The following is a 13419-nucleotide window of genomic DNA, read 5'->3' as shown; positions in this document are numbered from 1 at the left end:
TTTTGTGCTTGTGCATAAAAGTGAATAGAGCCCTGCCTAGACGTAATAGGTGAATATTATTAATGCAGGTTGAGGACACTACTTTAGTCCTCACTCAAATCCATTTGATTAAGTGAAATATTTTGGAGGGAAGATTAGTGGCATGTACAATGCAGGATGTTCATCTAGCCATGAGAAATGTATCTGCATAAAACAGACATTTTGGTCTCTTTCATCAGGGTATACAGAATGAGTCACAAACAATGGCCGACACCCTCAACAAGCATAAGGACTTGCTGCCTAATTTCAGAGGCTCTGAAAAGTATGTCTATTTGCAGTTGGAGATAACTAACTTGTTTCAGAAACTGGAAAATATTAATGGTGTCTCTGCTGGCTACTTAGACAGGTAAGAAAATAAGTTTTTTATAACAGATCATGAACTTTAAACATTTTCCTTTTTCTTAACTATCCCATAAATCTCATAGATTCCCTTAGTCCAGAAATCTGCTTTCGTTTATCAATAAAAAAGTTATTTTATGTAGGGCCTTTCATATGAATATGTAAAGGCACTTCCTAGAATTAATATTCTAGGCCTTGATCCTGCATAGTAGCCCATGTGGGTTGGCCTGTACACCTATGTGGACTTCCATCTCTGTTTCTGAAAGAGTCTGGTGTAGCAGGGTTTTATTCTTTGTCACAGGCTCCCTCTTTTGACTAATAAGATATAGTGAAATTATACTGGGTTTAGTATGTGGATGCTGGGTGATGCTGATGGCCTATGATATCCAGTAGATCAGACTAGATGATCTGGTGGTTCCTTCTGGCCTTAAACTCTGCTCCTGTAAAACCTAACAGCAGCATTTTCCTGCGTAAGTTATAATAGATTTATTTTGGGTCACGCTTATTTTATTGCAGTTTGAATGCACTGAGATCACTGCTCCAGGTTCTTCTACAAGCAGAAGATGTGATCAAAGTTTTTGAAGTCAGACTCACCGAGGAGGAAACGGTTTCTTTGGACCTTGATAAAGTGGAGGCTTACCGAGCCTGTCTGAAGGTGAGAGGTTAAATGCATGCTGAAGTGCTGTATTTCCTGAAATTCCAAAGACGCTGGAGAGGAGAGATCCTCAGCTGGCGTAAATCGGCATAGCTCTGACTTTCAGTGGAACTATGCTGATTTACACCAGCTGAGATTCTGGTCCTGTGGTGTTTTGATATTTTAACTTTCCTGACATCTCAGATGTGACCAGTTAAATCATAGTGTTGTGTTAGCCAGTGACCTGGTCCTGCAACGGCACTTACATATGTTCTTCCACTGAGAGTTAGGCACATTCCACCCCTCAGCTGCAAAAGGTTGGATCCTACATGAATAGGTATCATTGGCTTTGACAGAAAATAGTTTGATTAAATGCTTTTACAGCTAGAGATTATGAATATTTATGGATCCTGGTGTAACTGTTAGGGATGTTTTTCACACACTGAAATTCTATTTTAGATTTCTGGTGACTTTCAGGAATAAACCCTGTGAGGGCGGGGGGTGAGAGGGTACTCCTATGGTTCACTGAGTAACAGCGTTAAGGTCTCCCAGATTTAATCCCCAAATACCTCTTCTTAATCAGTCTTCTAACTGAAGATTTCTGAAGAGTGCATGTTTGTCCATAGGGGATGAGCTACGCTTCTGAGACATGATTGTGCAAACTAGGGATGGAGCGGCAGCCTTTATATGAATTTCTTTGGATTTGATATCTTTTTGTAGGTTTAAGTTACTCGCAGTGGACCAGGTCCATAAGTGGAGCAACCGCTTTGCGCTTCACTCTGGGTAGAATCTGGCTATAGAGCCAATTTACCTGGCATTGGGATGATCACCCCACAGTAAGGTGATCCTCTAGTAGAGTATACATTCCTATGCTGCTCCTCCATCCCACTGCTGGTGTAGTGGGGAAAAAGAGGCTGTGGTCAGAGCAAAGAGGGCATAGTTGGGGTACCCTTACACCACACCAATCCACAGCTGTAGTTTCAGCCTTTTGCAGCCATTGTAATTTAGAGCAGCCCTAAGGCTACTTGCACTTTCACCCAGAGACCACCGTTGAATAGAGCAACCCTAGGATTGGGGGAGTGCAACAATATGCAGTTTGGTGACACCCCAAATTTATTATTATTTATTATTTTTAATGCATGATCTTCTGTGTTTTTTTTTAAGTCTACTATAAAACTAAAGAAAAAAGTCTTGTCATTGTTTTAAAAATCCGCAAAGAGGGTGTTTTTTTGTTTGTTTTTTAAATACAGTTAGATAAAAAGTATTTGACAGTATTGTGATCCTGCAGAGGTTCCATGTACAGATAAATCCTCTGAAATTAAATGAGACTTTCAGATGTAGAACAATTGGAAGAGCAGGCCAGACCCTTCACGTTTAAAATCCACCCTTTACCATTTAAAAGAGCTGAGATGGTAGTCACAGACAATGAGAGCTCAATTCAAGAAAGCACTTGGGTACATGCTTATTTTTAAGCACATTCTGAAGTCCTGTTGACATCGATATGGTTCAGTGCTTTGCTGAATCGGGGCCGAAATGCCAAAACCAACCCTTATAACGCAGTATATATACTATAGAAGGTCAAGACCTGGTGGGGAACTAAATGTTTCATGGTTTTCTCTCACATCCAGAAAATGAAAGTAGACCTAAACCAGAAAAAGTCATTGCTGAACGCCCTGGAATCTGAGCTGCAGAAAGCAATGCAAATCCACTCGCAGTCTAGCCAGGCTTATGTCCTCTATGATTTGGACCTGACAAAGTACACTGACAAAGTCAACCAGCTAACAGACCGTTGGCACAGGGTGGAGAAACAGATAGACCACAGGTTTGTCTATATTTCCTGATGGTTCTCTTGCCTTCTCTCTCTCTCTCCCGTCCCCCCAGACCCCGTCCATGATATTGTAATAATCATCATGTTGTAGCTAGAAGGAAAACATTGAGCTGATGTAACCAGTGTTCTGGGAATTTTGGTGGTCTCTGCGTAGAGCTTGGTTTTTTTGGCAATGGGAGAATTGTCAAAAAAATAGGCTAAGCACACTTTAAAGGACACTGCTGGGTAGGACAGGCCCAAAATGTCGAGTTTCGTTGCGGGAAGGGAAAGATTTTTTATAACCTAATATGGAAATAAATGTTTTTATAATTTTTTTTTAATGTCGCTGAAAATAGTTGATATAAACAATCAACTATTTTCAGTGACATTAAAAATTATGGATTCCCATATAGTGTTTTGCCACTTGAACACTGCAACACTGTGCTAGTGTGTGAGAACCAGAAAATGACACTGACTAGAAAAAATGAAACTGATTAATCTGTATTCATTGTTTAGGTTGAATAAATTGAAAAAAAAAAATTGAACAGCATAAGAAGTAAAAAGGAAATTAGATTTTTTTTAAAATAATATTTCACTTTTAATAGAGTCAAATCCTGAAGTTGTTACTTCAGGCAGTGGTGCTGGAACAATTTTTTTAGTAGGGGTACTGAAGGTGGAAGCCGTGTATTTGGGTGGTTGTTGGTACTACTTCAATCCAGGGGGTGCGGTAGCACTTCCAGCACTTCTAGTTCCAGCATCGATGACTTCAGGCCAAATTCTGCTCTCAATCACAGTAAACAAGCATGTGCTGATGTAAATCTAGATAACTGCATCAGTTGTCCTGATTCTTGTCATACTTAAGGTCTGATCAAACCCTTGCTTCCTCCCCCTGCCGCCCCCCTTCCCCCCCCCCAAAAAAATCAATAGAAGTCTCTCCAGTGACTTTAGTGGGAATTAGATCAGGCACTTATATGGTATTCTCACACAACAGTTAGGCAGCAAAATCCATAGGGAGCAACTAAATAAGTGGTCTGATTTTTAGAGGTGCTGCAAACTCACGATTTGCAGTGACATCTGAAAATGAGAGCAGTTATTTAGGTACCTAAATATGGGTTTAGATGTAAATTTCAGCATACAAATTTGAAAATTTTGACCTTAAATCTTCTTTCAGCAGCTGCTATTGTTTTACCTCTTGTAATAATGAGCAGAGAGAGATGGGATTGTTTTAAGCATTTGAAAATTTGTGAAAAATGAGACTGTACTTTTCACATTGATGGTTTTTCTTTGTTTTTTCTAGATCATGGGATCTAGAAAGACAGGTCAAACTGCTGAAAACTTACCGTGATTTATACCAGGTTCTGAACAAATGGATCTGTGATGCGAAGCGCAGGCAAGATGCTATTGAATCTGTGAAATTAGGAGATTGCAACACCATCATGAGATATTCACATGAGCAGAAGGTACGTGGCACCTTACTGCAATGTTTTCAGTGAACCAGATTTTTAAAATGTATAATTGTGCAACAGTGTTGTCTTCATAGTAATGGTCTGCTCTGAGTTAGAAAATATTTGCACCGGCAAAAAAAACAAACAAGCCACAGACAAAAGGATGCCTCAGGGTTTGTATGGTGCTAGTTGAAAAGTTGATTAAACTTAGCCACTTGAGAAATGCAGCAACCATCCTGAAATGCTCCCCATAAGTGACTTATTACTATTCTGAAATGGTATTATATCTAAATATGGAAAACAAACTCTTTTGCACCACTTCCTTCTTTGGGATGGTGACTTCAAAAGCTTTCTTTCAAAACTCATGATTGTACGCATGGCTGTCATGCAAGTTGGTCTCTCTATGGTCTGCTGATACCCAGTCCATGTACCGAGTCTTTAGCCTCCCATTCTGTTGTCTTCCATGTGCGATTATTGCAAGGGCCATCCTACCATTATAACTCTTCAGTCCTAACATGGAAATCTGACTGACCTGTGTATTTTCTCGGCATTATTCATAAGTATGACATTGTTAGGATTGTTCCTTCTATGGTAACTGTCATCCTAAAAATAAGGTAGATAACTGACAATCAGAAAGGACATTAGAACATATAGATTGGTCATGAAATCCATTCTGGAAGTACTGTCCTCCAGCTCTTAAAATACGGTGATTGCCACAACCTGAGTCCTCGCTGGTGAATTGAGTGTTTAAAAATACCAGGTATTTCTGTGCCAACTCATCCCTGCTCAAGTAGAGTCTCTAATTTTGCTCTCACAAAATTTCCAGCCTATTTTCAGGTGCGGGGGGGAAGCCTGGAGCCCAGCGTACCTCACAGAATTCAGGGTCAGGAATGCTTTTGTCCTTAAAGCATTCAACTGGGACTCAGAAAGGCTAGATTCAATTCCTATTTCTGCCACTGATTTTCTGTGTGACTTTTTGATCAAGTCACCTACAGCCAGATTGTGAAGCTCTTCCTCATACTGATGAGCACTTGCTGTCACAAGTAGTCCCACTGAAATCTGCAGTACTACTCATGAGTAGCTGCTCACCATTGTGTGTAGGGTTCACAGTTTGACCTCCAATCTATCTGTGCCTCAGGGCCGGTCTCTACTACAGCCTAAGTTGATATAATGTACATCGCTTAGGGGTGTGAAAAAGCCCCTTCCCCTAAGTTACACAAGTTTTGCACTGTCCACACTGGCACTATGTTGGCGGGAGACGCTCTCTCGCTGACATAGCTTCCGCTTCCCGCCGAAGTGAAGTACAGACACTCCCTGACTTACACAATCGTTCAGTTCTGGAACACCTTGCATAACTCGAATTTTGCATAAGTCTGAAACATATACCCGACCATTATGGGGAGAAAAAAAAACCGCACACAAAAAATACTATTTCTAGTTTACGGAACTTTTTCCGTGAGTGCGGATTTGCGTAAGTCGGGTCTTGCGTAGCACGGGGGGTGTCTGTAATTGTGCTGACGGGAGAGTACTCTTCTGTCAGCATAGTATGTCTTCACCCGATGCTTTACAGCAGTGCAGCTGCGCTGACGTAGCACTGTAGTGTAGACTTGCCCTCAGTTCTGTATAAATGGAGGGCACAAGGCAGTATTGCCATCCCTACGATTGTGCAGCACACAGCCAAGGATTGAGCACAGACCCTCTTAGATTCTCACCCACCTCCTGACACTTCCTTACACATCACCTTTGAATGTAGTCCAAGGGAGTCTAATTGATGGAAGTTACGTGATAAGTACAGCCGGAAAATCAAGTAAAAAGAGGGTTTTTAATGGGTGTAAACTAAAGTCAGGCACTTCCCAAATCCTGAGGTCCTTACTCAGTTGTTACTAAGTCCTTAGGCAAGTTTCCACTGATACTTAGGCCTTCCACGGACTAAGTCCCATTGGTATCAGAGTGAGGATTTTAGGCTTAAACCATTTGATTCCAACATATTATTATTTTGCAGTCCCCTTTCAAGAACGTGACAGGCACCTGCTGCTCTCCAACAAGGGAGAATCTTGGCAAGTGGAAGTGCAGTAAGTTTTAAAATCTATTTTGTTTCCTGGACAGAACTTGCATAGTGAAATAACAGGAAAACGAGACAAAGTGGAGGAGGTTCTCAAGCAAGCGGATCTGTGTGGAGCTGCAATTAAGGTACACTTACTCCAGCACTTCAACAAGGAATGGCTTTTCACTATGTGGACCCCTTCCTGCAGTTTTCACTTAGCTTTACTCAGGCAAAACTCCCAAACTCACCCCTTTCATATTCGACTGTATGTTAAGAAATTGCGAGTGTAAAGCACTTGGGGGAAGCAGAGCTTCCTGAAAGCAATTTGTACCCTCGGTTACTTGCATATTTAAGGCCATCCCTTCCTTTCATCCCGGCATGCAGCTCCCATTGACATCTGCTGGATTTCTGAAGGAGGATCAAAGGCACTATATATACAGATCCTCCATGTCATACATTAAAAGGATGGGAGTGGATGAGAAATCTGGGGCTCCTGGGTTGCTTTGGGAGGCAGGGCCAATGGCAGTGCAGATCAGGGAGGAGGAGGAGTATAGAATAGCCACAGAGGTCAAGAAAGGTCCACAGGGGACAATTATAGTGATCTTTCTATGTGGCTTGCCCTTGTCTCCATGTTTCTCCCAGCCCCATCTCATGCTATGCAGTAGTAGCTCTGTTGTGTCTGGCAGGTGTTCACATCCCTTCTGTGATGCAAGAAAGACACAGGAGGTTGTTCTGTAAATGTTCTAAGGCAGGGGTTCTCAGCCTTTTTCTTTCTGAGGTCCCCCCAACAGGCTATACAAACTCCACAGCCCAGCTGTGCTACAACGGTTTTTCTGCATATAAAAGCCAGGGCCAGCATTAGGGGGTAGCAAGCAGGGCAGATGCCTGTGGTCCCACGCCACACAGGGCCCAGTGAAGCTAAGTTGCTCAGGCTTCAGCTTCAGCCCCAGGTGGCGGAGTTTGGAGCAGTGGGGCTTCAGCTTTCTGCCCTGGACCACAGTGAGTCTAATGCTGGCCCTGCTTTGAGGACCCCCTGAAGTCTGCTCACTGCCCCGCAGGGGGCCTTGGACCCCTGGTTGAGAACTGCTGTTCTAGGGGAAAAGGTGACAGAACAATTGTGCCCTTAGTCCTTCCATCTCATCTAACTAACCATGAGTCACAGAGCAACGAACACCTTTCCCCTCTGTGCACGCTCATCTGAGTCTCCTCTGCAGTATTCAGGCTGATCAGATTTCCTCCATACTCCATAGACAGAGGAGAGCATATGGCCTTTTACAGCAATAAATACTAGTGTACAGTTCTAAAAATCTGGACCAGGAGAGGTTTCTCAGCATTCATTAAAAATGCATTGTAACCTGTTCCCATCCTTGCAGGATTATGAATTACTGGCTGCTTCCTACAGTTCAGGATTGGAAACGTTGCTCAACATACCTATCAAGAAGACTATAGTTCAGTCACCTGCAGGGTTGATTCTTCAAGAGGTACATTGCCTTTTCCCCCAAGATCCTTGTAAACTCTATTTATTTATTCACATGAGATGTTTCGGCTGAAACTATCCTGCTAGATATGCTGCTGAATCCTAATCCACTAGCACTACTGTTGTTTAGGGTCTATAATCATTTCTCTTAAACCAGTCTAGACTCTGAAGGGAAAATCCTTTCCATCATGCCATGCCTGACTTGCCAAACTTTGTGCAGGAGAGTTCCAGGGGGTTGAGTGGATGGATCCTCCTGTGGAGCAGCAACAGAGCTGTTCACACACAGATGTGTGTAGCTGATGGATCCACATTGTCATGGATCCAACATCCCAATTCTTCCTTCTGGAATCGCCAAATCTCCTTTCACATCCTTGTGTAGAGAACCCCCTGTGCAGTGGAACTGCACCGGTTTCACTGTGTCCAAATCCCTCTTTTGGATGCAGAAAATGAGAGAGACAAGTTCTGTGACATCATTACTGCTTCACTGTAAGAAATGTTACATTCCATTATACATCAAAAAAAGTTAGAAGCCTCCAAGATGTTCTATTTCTAATGTTTAACTTCAGCACGTCACTACTGAATAGATAATGTGGTCACAAAGCATTTTTGAATCCGTGCTTTTTAAAATAAAATTGGAAGTGTGAAACCTTCCTCTTTTATCCTAGGAGCAGAGCTGAGATCAGTAGCTGAAATATAGAAATATTGTTTCATTAAATCTCCCTAATCAGGTCTTAGGGCAGGACAGGGATATCATCTCCATTTTACAGGTGGGGCACAGAGAGGTTAAGGGTAAAATTTTCAAAAGTGCCTAAGTCACTTTTCAAAATGGAACTTAGGTTCATTAGTCAATTAGGTGCTTTGGTCACTTTTTTACCTGAAGTGACTTGCCCCAGTCACACAGGAAATAAATGGTGATGTGGGGAACTGAACCCAGGATTTCACACCACATCTGCAGTGGGGCAAATGGATCTTGGAAAAAAGAGGCATTTTCACTTCCCAAAGTCTCCTAGGGTTATTGGGAGTTGTTTGAAGGCAGAGAATTAGCTCCACGCTCTCTAAATCAATGTTTCTTGGAATATATTTAAACCATTTAAAAGAATCACAAGCCCCTCTCTGGTCTCATGCAGCTTTCTAAAATAGACTGACCATAGTTTTATTTTTATTTTCCAGGCTGCAGAAATTCAGTCCCGGTACATAGAGCTTCTTACAAGATCAGGGGATTATTACAAATTCTTAAGTGAAATACTAAAGAGCATGGAGGATTTGAAGGTAACCTGTTTGTTTTATTTCTGGTACTTTTACATTGTCACCTCAGTATCCAACAGCAAGGTATCACTGGTCAAAAGCTTTTGCCCTTAGTGAAATGCAAAACAAAGTATTGAAAAGGAAAAAGCACCCTGGATTATATCAACAGCAAGCTAATTAATCCTCACAACACACTTCTGAAGTAGGCAAATAAATTCCATTCTCCCCGTTTTAAAGTTGGGGTAGTGACTTGTGGGGCCAATTTTGAGGTGATGTAGAAACTGGTGTATATTAGATTTACACGTGAGGTGGGAATATCAAAAGTACCCAGCATTGGCCTATTAGGTCAACCCAGACTACTTCTGCAAACCTCACACCCATTCTGTGGGCCTGAGTCTGATTTTATGTCCTTTCGCAGTGTTGTGATTCCACTGATTTTTAATGGTGTTACTGCTGATGTGATGCATCATGGTGAGACCAGAATCAGGCCCAATTCAGAGGTCACGTGTGAGGAATGTAAGATATATGTAGGAAAGTGCATATATAGTGAGCCCATTAAAGTGAGCTTATTTAAGGGCACGTTTGCTTTTTGGGTACACCATCTCTGAAGGAGCTCCTGGAGCACGGGGGAATGTGCCCACTTCTACGCTTCTTTAACGGCATATAATCCACTCACTTTGCTATACTAATCCTGTTCTACAGGCCATGCAGACAACTGGGATCCTACCTTCACCCTACCTCTTTTGGGGCACTGTGCACCTACAGGAGAGGGGGGGTATGAATCAGGCTAAGATTTTTGTCATGGATATTTTTAGTAAAAGTCAGACGGGTCATGGGCAATAAAGAAAAATTCATGGAAGCCCGTGATCTGTTAGTGATTTTTTTGTCATGGATATTTTTAGTAAAAAAAAAAAAAAAATCAGTTGTGGGGTTCCCACACCACCCCCAGTGGCTAAACAGCTGCAGGGGCCCGCTCAGAGCTCCAGGGGCTCCCATTCCCTGAGAGGGCTTGGAGCTCCAGGGTCTCCTCGCTGAAGCCTGCGGCAGGAAGCTCTGGGATACCACCACTGCCCCTGGCAGCTCTGGGGTATCCATGCTAGGTGGCGGAGGGGACCCTGCAGCTCCTGGTCGCTGCGGGCTGAATTCATGGAGGTCGCTGGAAGTGACGGATTCCGTGATCTCCATGAAAGAATTGTAGCCTTAGGTATGAACAATATCAATAGCTAGTAAATTCTGGGTAGAGGGGAATTTAAATGTGTTTGAAGCTAAGATATTTCATTCATTCCCAATAGCATGAAGCATTGGGAGCTTTGATGTTTCCAAAACAAAAAGCTAAATTTTGCCACCGTACTCACATTGGGTAGAATCTTATTCTGGAAATCATCCTATTGATTTTACAGAGTATCTGAATCTGTCCAGAAGTGATTAAATGAAAGTCTTGTGAATTGTTGGGCATGTTCTTTACAGTTGTTGGTTTTTTAAGGTGTAATTCATGGGATGGGTTCAAACTAGTTATCACAGCCCATTTTTTCAATTTTGATCCCACAGATGAAAACCACTAAAATTGAAATGTTAGAAGAAGAGCTCAGGCTTGCCAGAGATGCAAATTCCGATAATAGCAACAAGTATAAATTTCTGGAACAGAATCTGCAGAAGTTCCAGGTGGACTGTTCCCAGCTCAAAGCAAAGCTCATGAGTCTGGAGGAGTTGAAGAGACAAGCTGAGATGGATGGCAGTTCTGCTAAGCAAAACCTGGACAAATGCTATGGTCAGATAAAGGATCTAAATGACAGGATAACAAGACTGACTTATGAGATTGAAGATGAGAAAAGGAAAAGGAAGCAGATGGAGGATAGATATGAGCAGCAGAAAAATGACTATGACCAACTGCAGAAAAAAAGACAAAATGAGAAAGATAGCCTGAGCTGGCAAAAGTTAGAATCTGAGAAGTTCATCAAGGAGAAGGAATATGAGATAGAAAAGTTAAGGGTTCTTCTCCAGGATGAAGGCGTACGGAAGAGGGAATATGAAAATGAGCTGGCTAAGGTAAGGAACCAGTTTAACGAGGAGATGAGTAATTTAAAGAACAAGTATGAGACTGAAATTAATATTAAGACAACCACAATCCATCAGCTAGCTTCCCAAAAAGAAGATGATACAAAAAGTCTCAGAAACCAGATGGATAGACTGGCAAGGGAGAACAGAGACCTTAAAGATGAGATTGTGAGACTCAATGATGCCATTTTGCAAACAACAGAGCAACGAAGGAGGGCAGAAGAAAATGCTCTTCAGCAGAAGGCCTGTGGTTCTGAAGTGTCACAGCAGAAGCAACAGCTGGAGCTGGAGTTGAAGCAGATAATTCAGCTGCGTAATGAAGACAACTCAAGGTACAAGCAGGCACTTGAGGACGCTGCATTAACCATTCAGGAAAAAACTAAGGAGCTAGAAAGATTAAAGATTCAGCTTCAGGAAGAGGCTAAAAGCCAATGGCAACTTGAAAATGAACTGGCTAAGGTAAGGAACAATTTTGATGAGGAAATTATTAGTTTAAAAAACAAGTATGAGACCGAAATTAATATCACCAAGACTACAATTCACCAGATTACTGTGCAAAAAGAAGAGGACGCAAATAGTTACCGAACACAGCTTGACAATGCTATGCGAGAAAATAGAAATTTGTGTGAGGAAATTAGGAGACTGAAGAACACAATAAGTCAGACAACAGAGAACCTTAGAAAAATAGAGGAAAATGCTCAACAGCAGAAAGCAACTAGCTCAGAGATCTCCCAGAAAAAACATCAACTGGAGGTTGAGCTAAAACAGGTCATTCAGATGCACTCTGAAGAAAGCATACGATACAAGCAGTCACTTGATGATGCTGCAAAGACAATTCAGGATAGAAACAAAGAGATTGAAAGACTGAGAAAGTCGTTTGAAGTGGAAACAAGTAAAAGGAAAGACTTAGAGGAGGAAAATAAACAATTACAAAGAGTTCAGTTTGATCTGCAGAAAACTAACGTCAGTGCGACAGAGACGATCAACAAACTGAGGATCCAGGAACAAGAACTGACACGACTGAAAATTGAATACGAAAGAATTTCACACGAGAAAAAAGGGAAGGATCAAGAAAGTGCAAAGTTCCAAAGCACTGTAAAAGACTTGCAGCTCCAGAAACATAAACTGGAAGAGGAACTTTGTAGGCTGAATAAAAATGCAATGGAGGAGTCTTCCAAGAGGAAGAAAGTAGAAGAGGAATTGGAAAATATGAGGAGATCTTTCAGAGAGCAGTCAGTTAAAATCACCAATCTCACTCAGCAGATAGAGGAAGTGTCCATTGTAAAGAAAAGGAGTGAAGATGACCTTAAACACCAGAGAGAGTTACTAGATGGTCAAGTAAGAGAAAAGCAGAGATTCATGGAGGAGATAAGAAAATACACATCTGAGATTGAAACTTTAAGGCACCAGTTGGTTCAAGAGCAGGAACACTTAAAACAGGCTCACCTCCGAAATGAGCACTTGCAGAAAGCTACTGAGGACAAAAGCAGGAGCCTGAATGAGTGCAGAATAGAAATTGAAAGCCTTCAGTCTCTTACTGAGAATCTTACCAAGGAACACTTGATGTTAGAGGAAGAGTTGCGCAATTTAAGATTGGAATATGATGATCTAAGAAGGGACAAAAGTGAAGTTGATGGTGAAAAAAATTCTACTATTGCTGAACTAAAGAATCAACTCAAAACAAGCAGCAAGCAAACCCTTGAACTTCAGGGGCTGATTAATGATTTACACAGAGAAAGGGAAAATTTGAGACAGGAAATTGAAAAATTCCAAAAGCAGGCTCTAGAGGTATTCACAAATATTTGATCACGACTTTACTGTTTCTCCAATGTTGTTATTGACTCCAATGGCTTTTTGAAATAATTTAATTTACTCTTTGCTGTTTAATTATAATTGAGATTAATTTCCCTTTTAAATTTGATTTTTAAAATGGTCGGATCCTGGCCCCTTTTCTAGCTCCTGTGCACCCCTGAAGCAGTGTCAGTGGGCCATAAAGCAGTCTTACCAGTCCAGCTGAGGATTTCCCCCAGTGTGAAGGAAACTCTAGCTCTGTACTAATCCCCATTTTACAGCTACAGGGGAAGAGGGAGTACCTGGATTGCCACTGTGTTTCAACTGTGCCCCGTATGCTGTATAATCCTTGGGGACTGTTTCATCCAGCACAAGTGAAAGCAGTCCGGAGACTATTGTAAATTGCACCAGCTGCTGAATCAGATGTTAGCCCCAGAATTGAGGAGCTGCAAAAGTGTCTTACGAGACTTTTCCCCCTCTTCTCAAGTGGGTTGAGTATATCTTTGGCTGCAGCTAAGGATTAAGGGTAAAATCTTCAAAAGT

The 13419-nt window shown here is 41.8% G+C and overlaps 1 protein-coding gene across 5 annotated transcripts in view; it reads left to right on the top strand.

The window, feature by feature from the left end:
* Positions 1-13419, top strand: part of LOC119851219 (desmoplakin) — a 50349-nt gene that overhangs the window by 31527 nt on the left and 5403 nt on the right. For 2 of the 5 annotated variants that reach the window (XM_038390689.2, XM_043508348.1), the window contains 8 exons: positions 219-385; positions 895-1033; positions 2641-2834; positions 4117-4279; positions 6371-6454; positions 7682-7789; positions 8956-9054; positions 10579-11076. In XM_038390689.2, coding sequence (XP_038246617.1) covers positions 219-385; positions 895-1033; positions 2641-2834; positions 4117-4279; positions 6371-6454; positions 7682-7789; positions 8956-9054; positions 10579-11076 — 1452 coding nt within the window. Of the gene's footprint in view, positions 1-218; positions 386-894; positions 1034-2640; positions 2835-4116; positions 4280-6370; positions 6455-7681; positions 7790-8955; positions 9055-10578; positions 12874-13419 lie in introns of all 5 variants that reach the window. The other 3 variants (XM_038390686.2, XM_043508347.1, XM_038390687.2) reach the window with 2 other exon arrangements.

Source organism: Dermochelys coriacea, chromosome 2 (genome assembly GCF_009764565.3).
Source record: "Dermochelys coriacea isolate rDerCor1 chromosome 2, rDerCor1.pri.v4, whole genome shotgun sequence".
Classification (NCBI taxonomy): Eukaryota; Metazoa; Chordata; order Testudines; family Dermochelyidae; genus Dermochelys; species Dermochelys coriacea.
Note: the sequence above shows the minus strand (reverse complement) of the source record. Positions and strands in the feature narration are given on the sequence as shown.